A 16,945-nucleotide genomic window follows, 5' to 3' on the forward strand; every position below is an offset into this window, starting at 1 on the left:
AAGCGGATTCTTTGTTTTTTTTTCTTCTAAAAGTGAAAATGTTTTGATTTAATTTCTAATTTTATTGTGTTTTTTTTAATCGTTTTTCAGATTGTTTTTTTATGAGTTAACTGTGAATTGGTTGATTGTGTTGTGATGATGAGAATAAAATTACATGAACTATGATAAAAGACGCCGAGAAAGGACAAGTATCCAATAGACACAATTGAAAGTTAAAAACAACAATGGAAACAATAATTTCATCAAATTGTCCAAATGATCAGCCGGACTGAACAGAGATTCATCTTTAACTGTAAATACAATGAAGGAAAAATGCTTTAGTAATGTTGGTTTCTTGGTTAACGGTTTCTTATGATGCCAAGGTGGTGATTGTTGACTGTCATTTTCTGCCTCCGTGGTGGTTGATTTTTTGGCCGACATTTTCTTGATCTGATCCAATTTGGTTAAATAACAGCAACAAGACATTATACAAATTGTTGAGAAATCAAATATAAGTGTTCCTAACATCCAAATGTCACTTGCCTGAAAGAAAAAGGTAATTAGGTACTTCATGTTGTCTAGAAATTCACAATTAACGACAATTTTTACTTACATTTACATAGGAAACCGGAGGAAGTTGACCCTTGACACCGCTGTAAAGGGTAATCAGTGCGAAAAAAGGTGTCGCCGTGAAGAGGAATCTATTTGGCCCATTTTCGACTGATATAAAGAATGAGAAATAAGCTGAACTGACAATTAAAATCGATGGTATAACTGCCTGATAGATGAAATGAGTTATTTTCCTTCGGAATATCAACCGAATCGTTAGCCAAGTACGATTTTCTTGATGAATAGATAATCAACAAGAGAGAAAGTTATTCGATCAGTTTTTAAATCTATTGATTTAGTTACCCAATCAATCAATTAGATTTTACTCACTTCCATCAAAAGCAAGGCTTCGATGAGTTTCCGTTGTAAACGTAATCTCGTAATGATTTTGATCAATATTCTGTAAATCAAGTTCCAAATCAGGAGAATCCCAAACAAATTTCAACACATTATCGGACCAAAAATCTACAATCAAAGTGAAAACACCAACAATTAACTTTTACCAACGATTTCATTTGAATTATCAAACCATAGAGATGATCAATTGTCTATCATCTGAAACATGTAAACACTTGAAATGTTTTAATCATCTTAAATCTGTCCCATACTCTTGAAGGAAAATTAAGCATTTCCGTTGTTGGATTACAATCAATTTGATCATTGATTAATTTCCGTTCAGAGATTGGTAATGATTAACCCAAATTGATAAGATGACGATTAGAAAATTTCAAGGGCATCTTTTAATTGCTGCTGATCTATCAATCACCACCAAAGGATTTGAATCTACAATTGGAATTACTTACAACTTGTCAATGTCAAGGAACAATTTTGAATATCATTGGGATATTCCCTGAAATCCATTTTACACCCAACTTTGGAAAATAATCTCCTGGTGAATTTAATTGAACATCCATTGGTCTGATTGTAGATTGTTAAAAATCCTTCATTATTTGCCGTTCTCGTATTTAAACTTGATTTAACTTCCACCATATAAGTTTGTGGTAACCAAAGTTGTGATAAAACTGAAACATCGGTAATTGTTTCACTTCCATCCTGTAAAACTAAATCAGATTCACCAACAATCGATCGATGAAGTGATTTGTATTGTTCACAAATTGTTTCATTTACTTTCCACCGTTGAAAGAGAAACAAATCAAGCTCAAATTCTGATTGCATCAAACTCAAAGCGGATAAAGAGTTAATTGTCACTCGATTGTATAAAATCAATGGATCCTTGACTTTGGAATCATCTATTAAATAGGAAAACCAAAATTGCTGTTAACATGTTGGATTGTAAAACAATTAGAGGAAACAATTAAGATGACTAACCCTTTTTAATTTTATCATTTGTCACAATCTTTTTGCTTAAAGGCACATAAGACAAGGCAAATAGCCACTGGTCAGTTAAAAATGTCACAATAATAATCAAATTCACAAGTTTAATCATTCCCAGTTAGATGAAATAATTGTGTTGATTGAAATGGGTTTTCAATCAATTGACAAGTAACAATTATTATTATTAAATCAACTGTTGATTCCCAACAAATGAAATAAATGCTGATAAACATACAAGCTTTAACAATTAACAATATCTTATAACTTGATTGTTTATCTAATTGTGAATTAGATTTTATGATTCTCTCCACACATTAATTAATAATAAGAAAAGAAGAATGAAAAACCTTGGAATACAAATTGATTAACTATCTTAATTGTTATGACAATTTGTTAATAATATAAAACGATATTTATGGTCAAGAGCCACTTGATCACTTCCTCTGAAACAAATTGATAATTAATCAACAATCAACCAACAATTAGATTCCAAGCTATGTGATTAAATTTGATTCGATAGGAAACAAAATCATCCAAGTAAACAATCAATTCATATCAACATCTCAATACAATTTATTTAATCAGCTAATGAACTAATAACTTGAATTAATTGGTGATTGCTGATTAAGTTGAACAAACTAAATTAGAGACAAATTGTTCAACTTAATCAATGATAAAAGAAACTCGTTAATAGCAATTAACCAGTCACCTAATTAGCAGAGTCTCAAGTTAATTAGGAGCCAGAAAAAAAACCCTTTCCTTTTACAATCAAATTTCACGTGTGATAATCAAAGTTAATTGCGATCAACGGTTAAACCAACAGGATTGTTAGGAAAGTAATTAGTTTATTGGTCTGAATTAAGGAGATAAATCCAGTAGAAGATGTTAAATGTTATAAAACTAATTGGATAAACGATTTTCATTAGATTATCATATTTAGCTCGAGTCATTAGACTAATTTGATTAGGATTAATTAAACATTTTGAGAAGTGAAAATATTTCAATATGAAAATTTTGCGACATCGATGACAATTACATTTAATTAGATTGTTGTTATTGACGAAACCATCGATTGTGAATGATCTTGCTAATTGGGTTCGTCGACGATTAGCAATTCCATTGATTGGTGGATGAGTTAAATTACTGACAATTAAAGTTGATTGTGAACTATTTCCTAAATTGGTTGGTTTAATTTCTTGCTTTTGCCAAAGATGGACACAGAAAACAACACCGGACATTGCGATGAACCCAAAGAAAAGATTAGCTAACATCCAAACATCGCCAGCCTAATTAACGACAATCAAAGGTTACATAATTAGTGAAATAATCAGTTGATTGTTACAAGATTAATGACTTACATTGACGTAAGAAAGTGGCGGTAAGTAGGTTTTGTAACTACTGTAAAGGACAATTAAATTGAATAATGGTCGAGCGCTGAAGGCGAATCGTCCTGATCCAGTTTCGATCGCGATGAAAAATGAAAAAAATGCTGAGATTATTATGAATATTGAGGGAATTATTATCTCGAGGATAAAATGTCCTAATTTCCGTCGAAATGTAAATTGCAATGTTAACCAAGTTCGATTTTCTATCAATTATGACAAAATAAAACAAACCAATTAATTTACATCCAAGTTAATTGTAATCGTAAGAATTAAACTTACGTCCATCATATGAAGTTGCTATTTTAGATGAAGTAGTTAAACTAATTGAATAATCATTTTGCTCCAAGTTAATTGGATTAATATCAATTGGATTTTCTGTCCAAAAATAATTTAAAGTTGACATTGACCAGAAAGCTATAATCATTTAGAGACAATCAACTGAATTTAGTCACGGGAATAGGTTTCAGATTAAATTGTTACCTGAAGTAAAATCGATTGGACAGTTTTGAGTATCTCGAGGATAACGGCGAAAGTCAAGATCACATTCGACCTTAATTAATATCCGTTTGAGGAACTTAATCATACATTGATTAACCTGTGATTTAGGGTAAATTGTTATGAATCCATCGGTGAAGTAGCTTGATGATGGATTGATTGGCGTTTTCACTTGAGAAATATGAGTTCGTGGTAACCAAATTTGCGACAATAGATCAGATTCAATTATGGTTAAATCATCGTCGTTAGCAATTAGCGGGGCTCTGAATTGATAGTTATCGTGTAATTTTGTGTAATGTAAGCAAACTGATTCATTTAAGTACCAATTTTGAATAAGAAACAGATCGACATCAAAAGTGGCCTGAGTTGTGTCCAATGAAGATATTGATTCAATTTTAATCTGATTGTACAAAGCCAATGGTTGATCTGGATTTGGTGATAGCGCTTCAATCATTAAGAATGTGAAAACAATTAGACAATTAAATCAATTCCATTCAGTTAATTTACTTACTCAAGGGAACGGGTAATGATTCAGATCCAATTGATTGGTTTAATAACCAATAGATTATACTAAGTAAACTTAATTGTTTCACTCTAATCATTGATGATTCGTGTTAAAATCAATCTAAAATACTAATAATTGTAATTTAACAATCTAAAAAAAATCAATTAATAAAGAGATTCATTAAGGTAAAAAAGAAATGAAATAAAAATTGAAAACCTTTGATTGGAAACAATTAACTTATTCAAGTATCAATGTTGATTGTTGTTCACTGGTTAATTACTCGTCTAATTGTGATTAACTTTCCACTAATAGAAATGTGATAGACTCAAGGCTGATTAAATTTACGATTAAAGTAATTACATTATATGGTTATTGTTGGAGAAAAAAGAATAACAATAACAAGGGTTTCGGCGATCAACATGATCGCTAAACTGATACATTATCGTTAGTCGTATATGCAGAGTTGAGACCCACAGTTCGCTAACTTCACCGAGTCCGTTTCTGGTTTCAATAAGTCATCGTTTTTGCATCAAAAACGTGAATCGTAATAACTGTAAGATGATTATTAAGATTCGTTTTGAATCCGTTTCTTTGTTGGTGCAATTATACAATTCCAATTTTAAGATATTTCTGAATGTCCATTGTAAATATTCGAGTGTTTGTAAAAGAAAAAAATTATTCGGTCGAGTCGAAAAATTCGAAGAAAGTTCGAACTTGATTTCGCGTCATTTTTTCTCAAATTCGTCGGAGCCTTCAAATTTTTTTGTATTTTTATTCGCAAAATCTCATCGAATTCTTATTGTAAATCGAATGCTAGCGAAAAAATTGTGCAAATATCTCAAGTCGAGAAAAAAATCAATAACATTGTTTAAACTTTCGCGCGAATTTAGTAAAAACAATAGACTTTGCCAAATTTTCGTCCACAATTTAACTGAACTGATCTGGACGACGGCCTTTCGCTGAAATCAACTATTTTGACCTTATATTCAGCTTCTAGTAACTCTGCAAGTCCCTCGAAAAAAAAATCATTTTCAAGTTCAATGTAATTAATTAATTATTAAACTTCAAAGTCTAACAATTAGTTGATTGTGGTAACACTTTGATTACATGTTAACCTGCGCTTCTGTTATCCATTGTTGATTTATAAGTTACGTTTGCATCTTTACATTCACTGGACTAATTAATGGCACATTATGATTAATTAAATTTTTTGACACATTCGATTAATCAACTAAATTGTAAATTGCAAATCTGCTTCATTCATTAGAATCTAATTAGTTGACCAATGAAGTGCAACCATTTTCTCATTCTAATTGGTAAAGTTTAATTCGTTCAACTCTAATTAAATTGATGAAAGCCAATCAATCGAAATGGTTAATTAAATTGTAATCAAGTACAAACAAAACAAAAACTTCATTTGATTCTAAATTTAATTTGATTTGTGATTATCAACAATCAAGGTGAACTTTCAATTTATTTTTAGAGATTAAGATTAAACCGTTGATAGAAAAATGTTACATTACATTACCCTAATGGTTTGTTTACCTTATTTAATTTATTGTCAACAATCAACGTGGATTTATGATCAACGACAACAATTAAGTGAAAAAAATCACAATCAACCTTGTGCATTGAAAATTGTTTCAAAATGTTTCAAAAAGTTTGATAAATATTCAAATCAAAAATATTCAGTCGGATATTATCAAGTAACAATGGACTTGATGATCTTTGCAAGTAAGTATCAAATTAAATCAAATTAAACTGATTAAGTTAATCAACTTTTTCCCTCAAGTATAACTCGAGATACTTTTGATTGTTTGGTTGATCGGATTAATTACTGTGGACCTCCTTTCCAACGGGAATTAACCAAGAATATAATCAAAGAGTTCACGAGAACAGTTGATAAATTTTGTGATCCAGGGAAATTGCGAGAAGGTAAAAAAAAAGATACAATTAATTAGCGAAGATAATTAAATTTCCATGATGATAATATTAAATTTTTCTTTCAGATTTCATAAAATTTGCTCCATGTATCGTTGACGAAGTGATTAATACAATCGACTACAAGGAGAAATGTTATTTTCCATTCTTATCGTCAATCGGTGGGACATTTACCGTTAAGACGATGGACTCGCGATTACAAGTCGCTTGTTGTGCTTATAATAAATGGCAGAGTTGTTTGTATCAGTGAGTAGATTGTTAGTGAATTTAATTGTCGATTTAAATTATTATCATGTTTTTGTATTTCTATTTCCACAGAAAAGTAACTGATCGATGTAAGTTAGATGGTAAACAAGCGATGATCTTTTTCATAGAAAAGTTATTCGGTGAAGCTCCGGATCGAGTTTGTCCAGCGAGGGAATTTGATTATCAGGGTGAAAAGTGTATTAACTCACTTGAAACTTCAGCATTTTATGGTTTAGAATCAACAATCATCCCGATGGCTCGTTATTTCACCTCACAATTAACTAATCAAATGATCAATTGATTTGTCCATCGAGCATAACAAATCCAATCAACTATTATTACAACATATATAATTTACTCATTAAAAAAAAAGTCAACACTTAATTGGATGTGACAGAATCATGTTGAAACTCACTTTTTTTTATCCATTTCATTGATGAATTAATTTTCTTTACAATTACAATTAAAATTACAATCATTTCGATGAAAGATCCTCATTTATATCATAATGATGTTTCCAATCGAAGACTTTGGATTAAATTTTTCATTCAAACTCCATCGTAATTAGATTAAAGTCAAATTTATAACGAAAATATAATCAACTATTCTCACTATTTTGAGAATTAAATAATATTCAATTAAATTGATTTTCGAACCAATTAAATGAATTTTAAGTTTACCTCCTTTAGAATGACGTCAAAAACATGTTGTTGAGATTCACTGTCAAAGTATTTCAAACATATGAGATGTTGTTTGTTGTTTTCATTTAATTTAGTTTTTCCTCGTTAAATGGACAATTACCTTAGTTAATTAGTTAACTATGGTTTATATCAACTCGAGTAAGTAATTAGAATATTGAATCTTATTCGTAAAATAATAAATCAATTGGTGGAAAAAGAAAACAATCTTTTGTTTACCTTTTCTAATTCTTGTTTTGGTCAATGGTTCCTTTTCCTTGTATGGTTATTGTGCTTTTGTTTATTTCATTGGGTTGAGATTGTTTTCTTTTTAATTGTGATTTTAATTTAATTTTTTGTTTCTCATTTTCTTTTAATTGTTTTCTAGGAGGTGAAGTTGTTGAAAAACGAGGTGTCGATTGGAGAGATCCGATTGCGCTGTTCTTTGGCCTCATTTACTTCATCCTTGGTTTGTGAGTTGCTTTTTAGTTTTGGTTCCTTTTTTTGCTTTGATTGATTTTCCATCTTGTTTTTAATTGTTTTTTCTTATAACAGTTTACGAAGTCTTTACCTGTTGATGGTCCACCTAAAGATGACCGAAACAAGAGCAGGATAAGAGGATTTCCAAGTTCAGGAAATGGACCTCCACCTCCTCCTCGAGGTGGATGAGGTTAAGTTTGATTTCTCATTCAAATGGTAAGATGATATTGAAATTGGAAATTCTTTCGAAACTCAATCTTATCAAGTAAATTACTCATATGGAATATTGTTTTACTTTAATTGACAGAGAAATCATATTTTCGACTTGGTTGGAACACCGATTTTAATTATGATGATCGATTCTTTAAATGAGAGATCACGGGAATCGACTGATGTATCGGCGTTGGCCTTGTCTCATCTTCTTCATTAATCTTAATCGCCTTAATCTTTCTCCTGATAAAGAATTTTTTTTACTACAAAACCCTGCAACTTTCAGCGAATTCAGTTAAATATCTATAAAAGTTGGTCTTCGATTATTCGATGTCTTGGAACGGAAACTTGTCCCAAGTTTCGTCGAAATGTAAATTGCAATGTTAACCAAGTTCGATTTTCTATCAATTATGACAAAATAAAACAAACCAATTAATTTACATCCAATTTAATTGTAATCATAAGAATTAAACTTACGTCCATCATATGATGTTGCTATTTTAGATGAAGTAGTTAAACTAATTGAATAATCATTTTGCTCCAAGTTAATTGGATTAATATCAATTGGATTTTCTGTCCAAAAATAATTTAAAGTTGACATTGACCAGAAAGCTATAATCATTAAGAGACAATCAACTGAATTCAGTCACGGGAATAGGTTTCGGATTAAATTGTTACCTGAAGTAAAATCGATTGGACAGTTCTGAGTATCTCGAGGATAACGGCCCCCGGATAACCTGTGATTTTGGGTAAATTGTTATGAATTCATCGGTGAAGTAGCTTGATGAAGGATTGATTACTAATACTAAGAGAATACATTATTCTAATCAAGTATCAGTGTTGATTGTTGTTCACTGGTTAATTACTCGTCTAATTGTGATTAACTTTCCACTAATAGAAATGTGATAGACTCAAGGCTGATTAAATTTACGATTAAAGTAATTACATTATATGGTTATTATTGGAGAAAAAGAATAACAATAATTATTAAGATTCATCTTGAATCCGTTTTTTGTTGGTACAATTATACAATCGATAGGAATTTAAATCGAGGCCATTTGGTTTTCGGCTAATGTATAAATTTTGTGGTTAAACCATGAGGTTTATTATATAGTTTTAATATAAGTTAATTATTGTGTCTTTATACAATCTTCACAGTACCAAGAATCCTCAGATTTCGGAGGAATGACAATACCGACACACGGCCAATGGAACCACTGGTCACACGAGTCACAGGCAATACAATTACCGCTATTTGATTTATTACAAACTCTACAAGACCAAGCGGTTGATGAAGATGAAGATGATGATTTATGGGAATCCTTTTTATCAATTTTCTCTGATTTCGGTGGTCGGCCGGCTTTTGATTGTTTAGACTTTTTATTCTTGCTCGAAGTACCACTCGAACGACCACCTTCACCCCCGCTAGATGAGCCCGCTCCTCCTTTCAGGGTGCTACTTGTGGTCGGTGTTGTTATCGGTGCGGCTTTCGGTAAACAGGGTGGACAATACCATGTCTCATCTTCCGCTGGTTCGGTTTTTAAATTAACACAACAATAGTGATACCATTCATCGCATTTGTCACATCCTACCATTGGTTCATTGGGATTATTGGCACGACAAATGGGACATGACCAATCTAGAAATTTGAAAAAAAAGTCGAAAAAAAAACAATTATTATTAGTTAATTAGTAAATCAATAGAAAAACAATTAACGTGTTTATGGTAATAATAAAAGACAATCAAGCAACTCAATCTGAAATCTTGTTTATTATTATAACGAATATTTAAATTAATCAATACTATTTATACAAATTAATCGATCTCTTGATTGTGATTGCTATTCAAAAAGCTATTGAGGTGGGAAAAGAAAATAAGTTAATTGTGTGAAAGACGAAAGGAAACAAAAGAATGACAATTAACAGATAATTTAGTGAGAGGCAACAAGCAAAAAATGTATCACAATCAAGATAATAGGTATTGACAATTAAAGGACAGATTGACAAATATACAAAACAAAATGTGGAAGATTAGATTAAGATGATCTTAGATTGTCATTATTTTGATATGAGAAAGATGTAAATAAATTAAGACGAAAAAAAAGACATGCAATGATTAAGAATAAAAATTAACGTTTACCTTTTCTACTCGATTTTGAACTTGGCTTTTTGATTACTTTAGTTTCGATTACTTTTTGTTTTTGAATACAACGAACACAGAACCAAGATTCCTCTTCGCCAGGATCTTCCTTAATTCCTACACAAGTCCAATGGTACCAATCGTCACAACCATCGCATCCAATCATGTTGCCCGCTCCATCGTAAGGAATACTACAAACTGGACAGAGCCATTCTTTTTCCTCTTGGCGACCTCTCTCCTCTCTTGTAATTGTCTCCGTAATTAGTACACAGGAAACGTCGTCTTTCAGTTTATCTTTGCTCTTCTTGTCTTCTTTACCTTTACCTTTCTCTTTGACCTTTTCTTTTAATAATGTTGTTTTCGCCTTCTTAGTAGGTGGTTCATCATTTGCATTCGATGAATTGGTTCTTTGTTTCTTTTTCTTTGATTCTTTTTTCTCACTTGGCGATGGTGGGGTTCGAATAACTAATCTATGAGAAGATGTTGATGATGCTGGAGAAACTGCATCACGAACGGGTGACTCTTCACGTCGATTAAACGCTTTTATCGATAATTTGGTGTCCACTTTGTCGAAGTCCAACCAAGACTCTTCTACGATGTTCTTTTTCAATTTCTTTGATTTTTTGCTCTCTTTTATTTCGTCCAAGTTTTTAGATTTTTCTTTTGCTTTAAGTTTCTCCTTTTCTCGTTGTTCTTTCTCTTTGGCCTTTTCTCTTTCTCTCTCTCTTGCAAGTTCTTTTTCCTTTTCTTTTTCTTTTTCCTTTTCTCGTATTTCTCTTTCCCTTTCTTTCTCTCGCTCTTTTTCTCTCTCTCTTTCTCTTTCTCGTTCTCTTTCCTTTTCTCTTTCTCTTTCTCTTTCTCTTTCTCGTTCTCTTTCCTTTTCCTTTTCACGTTGTTCCTTCTCTCGTTCCTTTTCTCTTTCTTTCTCTTTCTTCTTTTCACGTTCCTTGTCTTTATCCTTCTTTTTATTGATGGCTTTTTCTTTCATTTTTCTTTCCTTCTTCTCTTTTTCAATAAAAGGGCTTCATCGATCGGCGGTAGAGCTTTTTTGGCTGCCAGTGTTTTAAGTGCCGGCTTAGGAGGTTGATCAGAATTGGAATATGGTTGAAAGGTTGATGTAAGTGATGAACCAAGTTGATAGAAATCAGATCGAGATGAAAATAAGGGAGGTGTTGGTATTGGTGGTTGTGGTGGTGATCGAAGGGGCGATGAAAATGGATTGCCGAACATTGTTGCATTAGAGTTGGGTGAGAGTGGAGTACTTCCGGGTGCGACTTTGGGAAACGATGTGCTTGATCCTTTAAAACCACTGAAAATTGGTGGACTTGATGGTGTCGGTGAAGTGACTTTCAATTTCTTTAAATCACTTTTCTTTTGCTTCTTTGGAACATCTTCCGAAAGTGAGACCAAAATTTTAGCCGCTTCTTTGGCATCAACACCCGATTCCTCTTTAGTTTTTACATCATTATTAACTTCGTCACTAAATGTATACACATTGTCTTTTTTGGACTTTTCTTCATGAGGTACAGCATCATTTTCGGTAGATGTCTTAACCACATTGTCAATAGTTAAATCGAAAGAATCTTTTTTCTTTGTTTTCCTGATAATCTTCTTCCTGGGTTTCTTGACTTTAGAATTTTTCACATCCAGATTGTTGAATAGAAAATCGTCTTCCGGTATTTCACCAGGTTCAAGGTCTTGTAAACGAGATCTTTCAATAACCTCGTTAATAGTATTGTCAATGTTTGCACTAGTGTCTTCGTCAATGGTTGTTTTACTGTTTTCTTTTGAGTTGATATGTGAACTGTCAAAATCATCGTCGTCATTTAAGAAACTAAGAGGAGACCGAGGAGTAACTGTTGGAGATGGTTTTGCCGTGGGTGTACCACTTTGTAGACCAGAAAGAGACACTTTGAAGGTAAGAGCTGATTTTTTTCGTATGTTTCCTTTTAATCCTAGTGGACCTCTTTTTTTCTTGAGTCCACCTAAGTCAGTTTTCTTCATCCTACTAAATGGTTTATCTTTCAATTTGGTCTTAATGGTTTTAATTGGTTTTAATTTTATCTCCTCGATTTTTTGTTTCCTCTTCTTTTCAGCTTCTTCTGCTTCTAAAATTTTTCTTCTTCTTTCTTCTTCTTCGGCAATACGTCTCTCTTCATAATCATCCTTTGGAGGTAAACGACTATCGGGAGCAACTCCTTCTTTACCATTTCTACCAACAATTCTACCTTCCTCGTCGAGGTAAACAGAGGACAGGTGAATATGATTGTTCAGCCTTTCATGAGCAGCTGCACTTTCGGGATCGTTTGGATCGTTTTTACCGTCAATACCGTTTTCTCCGTCAGCATGGCCTTCCTGTCCATTGTTTTCATCGGAATTACCATTATTTGCATCCTTATCATCAGCTTTATCACCAAAGTTTAAAGAGGGTAACCATTCTTCCATATATTCTGGCCTGGAAGCGATTTCTTCTGGACCAGGAAAATTGATCCTCACATATCCCTTAGGTGGAGCACAAGGATAAAGTGGAATGTTATTTCCTTTGATAAATGGAACACAATCGACTTCATTGATATATTCTTCAACCTCCTCTATACTAATACTCATCTGTCTCATGGCAAGAATAACATCACCAAGAAAAGCTGTATGTCGATTACAATTGTTAGCATATCCCATCGTTGCTTTACCAAGTTCTTGAATATATTTTATAACAAGAGTTTGTAATACTCTCATGGATTGTTGTGACATTGACTGCCAACCAATGTTAAGGCCCATTTGACTCAAAGCGAGTTCTAAAACTTTCTCATTAAACAACATGTTGTTAATCCCTCGAAGATTGGATTCCCGGTATATATAAATATAGGTAAAAATAAACAGGATACCAAGTGTTTCTCAAAGTCTTGTAGATAACATTCACTGTGAATAAAAAAGAAATAAAAACAAAACAAAACAAAATAAAACAAATTAGAAAAAAGAAATGGTTAAAATTTGAGTTTCAATGTTCTTTGAAAGAGTAAACATGAAGAAATAAACACTGAATATCTTCAAAAGATCATCAACAGAGGAACGAGAAGGAAAACACTTGAGGGAGGAAAGAAAAGAAAATTGTTTCCAATCTTATTGGGCGAACAAAAAGAAAATGGACTTTAAATTATCATGATATTCTAATCTCAATGGTAAATGGTTTAAATTTGTTAGACAGATTATCACAAAATGGGAATAGAAATTAATTACAAACCTAGTAAATTGTTAAACTCATCTGAAAGAAAACCAAAAATGTTGATGTTATTGTTTTTCTTTTATATTCTGATGTCAATATGAAGATGAAGAGAGAGAAAAAGATGAAAAAATAAGAGAAGGCAGAAAAGAAAATTGAAATTTTTGTTTCACTTTATACACTAATAAATATTAATTTCTATGATACAATCATCTTGGTAAAACAATTCACCAATTAAATGTAAATGTTTAATTACAAATAAAAATTTAATTAACAATTTGATTAAACTAAAAATTCAAAGACACTCCGACTAAAGATAAGTGATGAATGAGACATTTAGAGTAAGAGAAAAGAAGAAAAGAAAGAGTTAAAAGTAACGCCATCTATTGGAAAGAAATTCATTAGACTCCATTTTTTCTTTTCTTTTTTAAGTAGGTTGACTTTTCTTTGGTGATTTTTGTTTTTCTGTTCCCAATTATTTTCTTTTTCTTTTGATTACTAATTAAATTGTTTAAAAGTAAAAATTATCTTCTTATTTTGTTTAATTTAGAATAAACTTATACCTGGTGTTTAATAGAATAGTAAAGTGTATAAATAAACATGGAACCTTCTTGTCATTCTAATGGTCCAACAAATAATTGTTCCCAACAGCAGCAGCAACAACAACAGCAACAAACCAAAATCTTCATTCAAAGAGATTATTCCAATGGAACCATGATTAAATTTCAAAGCAAATTTCCTGCTGAATTGGAGGGACTTATAGAGAGGCAACATTTTGACCATTTAGTTAATACATTAAATAAGATGTACCATCAAGCAGAAACCTCTTGGTTCTCTTATTTTGAAAGCTGCCTTGCCTGTCTATCAGCCTACTTACTATACATTTGTATTGAGACCCATTTTTCACGTAACATGAGAAAAATATCCGCTTTCATTGATGATCAAAATGAAACCATCTGGGAACCTCGAGGATTACATTTAGTTGACCCGGTGGAAAGAGGATTAAGAGTTATTGAAATAGTCATACGAAGTCCAGTGGAAGTACAAACAACAACCACCACCACCACTACCAACAATCGTCAAGGTAAAAAATCATCAAACATTGAGATAACCAGTGGACTTTAAAAAAAAGCAAAGTAAATACAACAACAAATCGACAACTAACCAATATCATCATTGACTTTTTCTCACCATCAATCATCATCTCACCATCATCATCAATACTCTTTATCTATTTTTTCCTTAACCTGAGAATCCATTTTCTTTCTATTGTATTCACTCGTCTATCTGTGCATGTTAAATGTGAATAAAAAACAAAACAATTCTGTTTAATTCAACAAATTAATCGTCATTTCAAAAAATCGCCCAACCAAATCGATCGGAAATCGACCAGTTCGCCATCTATCGGATAGAATATTAAACTTTCCATCACATGTTTCATTTACTTTTTTCTATTCTCGCTCATGATTAATTTGATTCTCTTAATTGTAATCAGATTAACTAATTAACTTATGGAAATGAAAGTCTAAAAATACATTTACCATAATCTGTTGATCTCTTTTTATCGATAATCTTTAGTCTTTCCTCTTTCTCTCTCTCTCTTATTACATGTGATTTGATTACAATTGGATCATCGAATAGACAATTAATTAATTACTTCGACATTGATTATTGTCAACCAAGTCAGTGAATGTCTTCTAGAGGGTATTTACTTTTCTAGTCATGAGATATAATCAAGAAATAGTAATAAATATGATTCTCTTGATGATTTTAACAAAAATAAAGTTTATTGAAGTAAATGAATTAATGTTTTGTTTGTTTGTTGTTGTTGTGGTTATTTGTTGGTTGACAATTATATGAATTTAATTTTCTTTTCATTTCTTTTTTTTGGTGACATTTTTAGGAACCACCATCACAAACTGTAGACTTGATGATGATGACGATGAAGATGATGATGATACATTTGAAAATCCAAAAGTCCTTTTTGTTTTGTAAAAACCTTTTCATCTTTTTAGTTTGTGTTTTTATACTTTGACAATTTTGTTTATCAAAAAACAAGACAAGCTAATCCATAAAATTTGAAGATTAAAGTTTAATTGAGTTTATCAAATGATTTCTCATCACTTTTGGTCATCCATCTTGAAATCTTACGTTTATCACTGATGGTCTTTTGGTTCTTTGGCGCTCAAATAGATGATCTCTCCTGAATTTCAGAGAAAATGAGAGAGAAAGAGAGAGAGATAGAGGGAGATGAACAGTTCTAGGAGGATAATATTGGCCGACTAATACAAAATAAATGACAATTTTTCCTTCGCAATTAAATTGTAAACCAAAAGAGTATTTATCAGTAAACTCTCTTAGTTTTAAACTCATATGATGATGATAATGACGATGATGACCAAGTGTATACATATTAGATTAACATGGAAGCCTTTGTAAGCCATTAGATGTTTATATTTGCTTTATGATAACTCGAGAGGCCACAAATAGATTTTGGATCCAAATTCAATTTAGAATTGACAAATAATAGATGAGGTTTATGTTTTGTTTTCTCTCTCTTTCTCTTTCTCTTTCTCTTTCCTTCTAATTAAATCCATAGAATAAAAATGCGAAAATTCAGTCAGATGGATGTTCAGGACAAGAACGATTAACTTGAAACCAGGCATCAATACAACACTTATGATAAATACATAGACAAGGAAGTCTTGCAATTATATCTCCTTGACTCAGATCATCTAAACAAATAACACATTCTCCTTTATCTTCTGTAAGTATATCCTCATTGTAACTTATTCTTGGTTTGGTAAGACACATTACTAGGTGAAATTCAACATCATCAGGTAACATTGATTTAGAACATATCGGGCACTTGATTCCATCATAATTTGAAGCAATTGGCCTTGTTCTTGTGGACGTTGAACTATTTTGACACAATGAGGTTGACAGTAAACCAGCAAAGCCGGTAGTATTGGTACCAGAATCAATTAAACCAGAATCTGAATTTCTAGACGTAGATGATGTTGATGTGGTTGGTGTTGTTGCTGTTAAACCACCACCACCTCCGGTAACACCACCACCACCGACACCACCAACAGGGCTACTTTGACGGGCTCCCATAGTGTATTTATTGTATATATATAAAAGCGAGAAGGGTCAAAAAAAAAGAAACACAAGAAACTAAAAAGAAAACACAAAGACAAACAATAAATATTATTTACTTTAGATTTACACCAATCACTTTGGTTAGACTGACAAAAATAAGAATAAAAAAATTTAATTACAATTAAAATTAGTAAAAGAAAAAAAAACCATTGAAAATAAACAATTCACTTTCTAAAGCTTTCGCATCTTTATTCATCTTTATTATTATTTTCTATCTTTTCTCTTTCTCTCTCAGTTTCATTCATTTTTTTCTCGTTTCTATGGTAACAACAACCCGATTTTCTACCGAATTCGGTTATCTCGGTTATTCTTTTCTGAAGATTTTAAGGTTAAAATGAACTTTCATTTCCATCTAGTGACGATCGATTAAACTATAAATCCAATCAATTTTTTTTTCTTCGATAACAATTGTGATTAAAACGTAATTTTTTGCTCATACATAAAGAAATTGATATTTATTAGGAGAAGGAAAAAAAATTGTGATCACGAATTTACGATTAACTGACTTGAAATTTGAAAAGAGTTCAAACTTACCAACAGAAGAAACAATAATAATAAGTAGAAA

At 31.6% G+C, this 16,945-nt stretch overlaps 5 protein-coding genes and 1 pseudogene across 6 annotated transcripts; 2 read left to right on the forward strand and 4 right to left on the reverse strand.

Annotated features, from left to right (window-relative positions):
* Positions 1–41: 41 nt before the first annotated feature.
* On the reverse strand, positions 42–2,457 carry LOC128386275 (glycine receptor subunit alpha-2-like). The gene is made up of 5 exons (XM_053345282.1): positions 1,918–2,457; positions 1,392–1,838; positions 919–1,053; positions 593–822; positions 42–522 (listed from the first exon to the last, which is right to left on the reverse strand). The coding sequence occupies exons 1-5, from the start codon at positions 2,033–2,035 to the stop codon at positions 160–162; spliced, it is 1,293 nt and encodes a 430-aa protein (XP_053201257.1). The 5' UTR covers positions 2,036–2,457; the 3' UTR covers positions 42–159.
* Positions 2,458–2,748: 291 nt separating this feature from the next.
* LOC128386274 (gamma-aminobutyric acid receptor subunit pi-like) lies at positions 2,749–4,604 on the reverse strand. Of its 2 annotated transcripts, XM_053345280.1 has the most exons (5): positions 4,315–4,603; positions 3,789–4,247; positions 3,588–3,722; positions 3,282–3,511; positions 2,749–3,209 (listed from the first exon to the last, which is right to left on the reverse strand). In XM_053345280.1, exons 1-5 carry the CDS (start codon positions 4,403–4,405, stop codon positions 2,769–2,771), a joined length of 1,356 nt encoding a protein of 451 aa, XP_053201255.1. In that variant the 5' UTR covers positions 4,406–4,603; the 3' UTR covers positions 2,749–2,768. The 2 variants fall into 2 exon arrangements, with proteins under 2 accessions (XP_053201255.1, XP_053201256.1); XM_053345281.1 differs by lacking the exon at positions 3,588–3,722 and having other exon boundaries at positions 4,315–4,604.
* Positions 4,605–5,578: 974 nt separating this feature from the next.
* On the forward strand, positions 5,579–8,309 carry LOC128386364 (uncharacterized; annotated as a pseudogene).
* A 623-nt stretch (positions 8,310–8,932) lies between these two features.
* On the reverse strand, positions 8,933–13,517 carry LOC128386363 (transcription initiation factor TFIID subunit 3-like). The gene is given in 4 exon segments (XM_053345393.1): positions 8,933–9,501; positions 10,002–11,012; positions 11,015–12,917; positions 13,240–13,517. Coding segments are annotated over 3 exon segments (3,324 nt in total). The 5' UTR covers positions 12,819–12,917; positions 13,240–13,517; the 3' UTR covers positions 8,933–8,992.
* A 161-nt stretch (positions 13,518–13,678) lies between these two features.
* Positions 13,679–14,550, forward strand: LOC128386365 (golgin subfamily A member 7-like). The gene has a single exon (XM_053345394.1). The coding sequence runs from the start codon at positions 13,819–13,821 to the stop codon at positions 14,341–14,343; it is 525 nt and encodes a 174-aa protein (XP_053201369.1). The 5' UTR covers positions 13,679–13,818; the 3' UTR covers positions 14,344–14,550.
* Positions 14,551–14,986: 436 nt separating this feature from the next.
* On the reverse strand, positions 14,987–16,613 carry LOC128386366 (E3 ubiquitin-protein ligase ZNRF1-like). Its single transcript, XM_053345395.1, has one exon. It carries the CDS (start codon positions 16,333–16,335, stop codon positions 15,835–15,837), a length of 501 nt encoding a protein of 166 aa, XP_053201370.1. The 5' UTR covers positions 16,336–16,613; the 3' UTR covers positions 14,987–15,834.
* Between the last annotated feature and the right edge of the window lie 332 nt (positions 16,614–16,945).

Source organism: Panonychus citri, unplaced genomic scaffold (assembly GCF_014898815.1).
Source record: "Panonychus citri isolate SS breed McGregor unplaced genomic scaffold, ASM1489881v1 Contig00068, whole genome shotgun sequence".
NCBI lineage: Eukaryota > Metazoa > Arthropoda > Arachnida > Trombidiformes > Tetranychidae > Panonychus > Panonychus citri.

Bases quoted from the DNA above. Each gene is read 5' to 3' on its own strand.
- LOC128386366 (XM_053345395.1), bottom strand. From the start codon at position 16,335: ATGGGAGCCCGTCAAAGTAGCCCTGTTGGTGGTGTCGGTGGTGGTGGT.
- LOC128386365 (XM_053345394.1), top strand. From the start codon at position 13,819: ATGGAACCTTCTTGTCATTCTAATGGTCCAACAAATAATTGTTCCCAA.
- LOC128386275 (XM_053345282.1), bottom strand. From the start codon at position 2,035: ATGATTAAACTTGTGAATTTGATTATTATTGTGACATTTTTAACTGAC. The intron at 1,839-1,917 runs GTTAGTCATCTT...CCTATTTAATAG, and splicing joins AAATGATAAAATTAAAAAGG to ATGATTCCAAAGTCAAGGAT. The intron at 523-592 runs GTAAGTAAAAAT...TTTTTCTTTCAG, and splicing joins CTCCGGTTTCCTATGTAAAT to GCAAGTGACATTTGGATGTT.
- LOC128386274 (XM_053345280.1), bottom strand. From the start codon at position 4,405: ATGATTAGAGTGAAACAATTAAGTTTACTTAGTATAATCTATTGGTTA. The intron at 4,248-4,314 runs GTAAGTAAATTA...TAATGATTGAAG, and splicing joins ATCATTACCCGTTCCCTTGA to CGCTATCACCAAATCCAGAT. The intron at 3,723-3,788 runs GTAACAATTTAA...AAATGATTATAG, and splicing joins TCCAATCGATTTTACTTCAG to CTTTCTGGTCAATGTCAACT.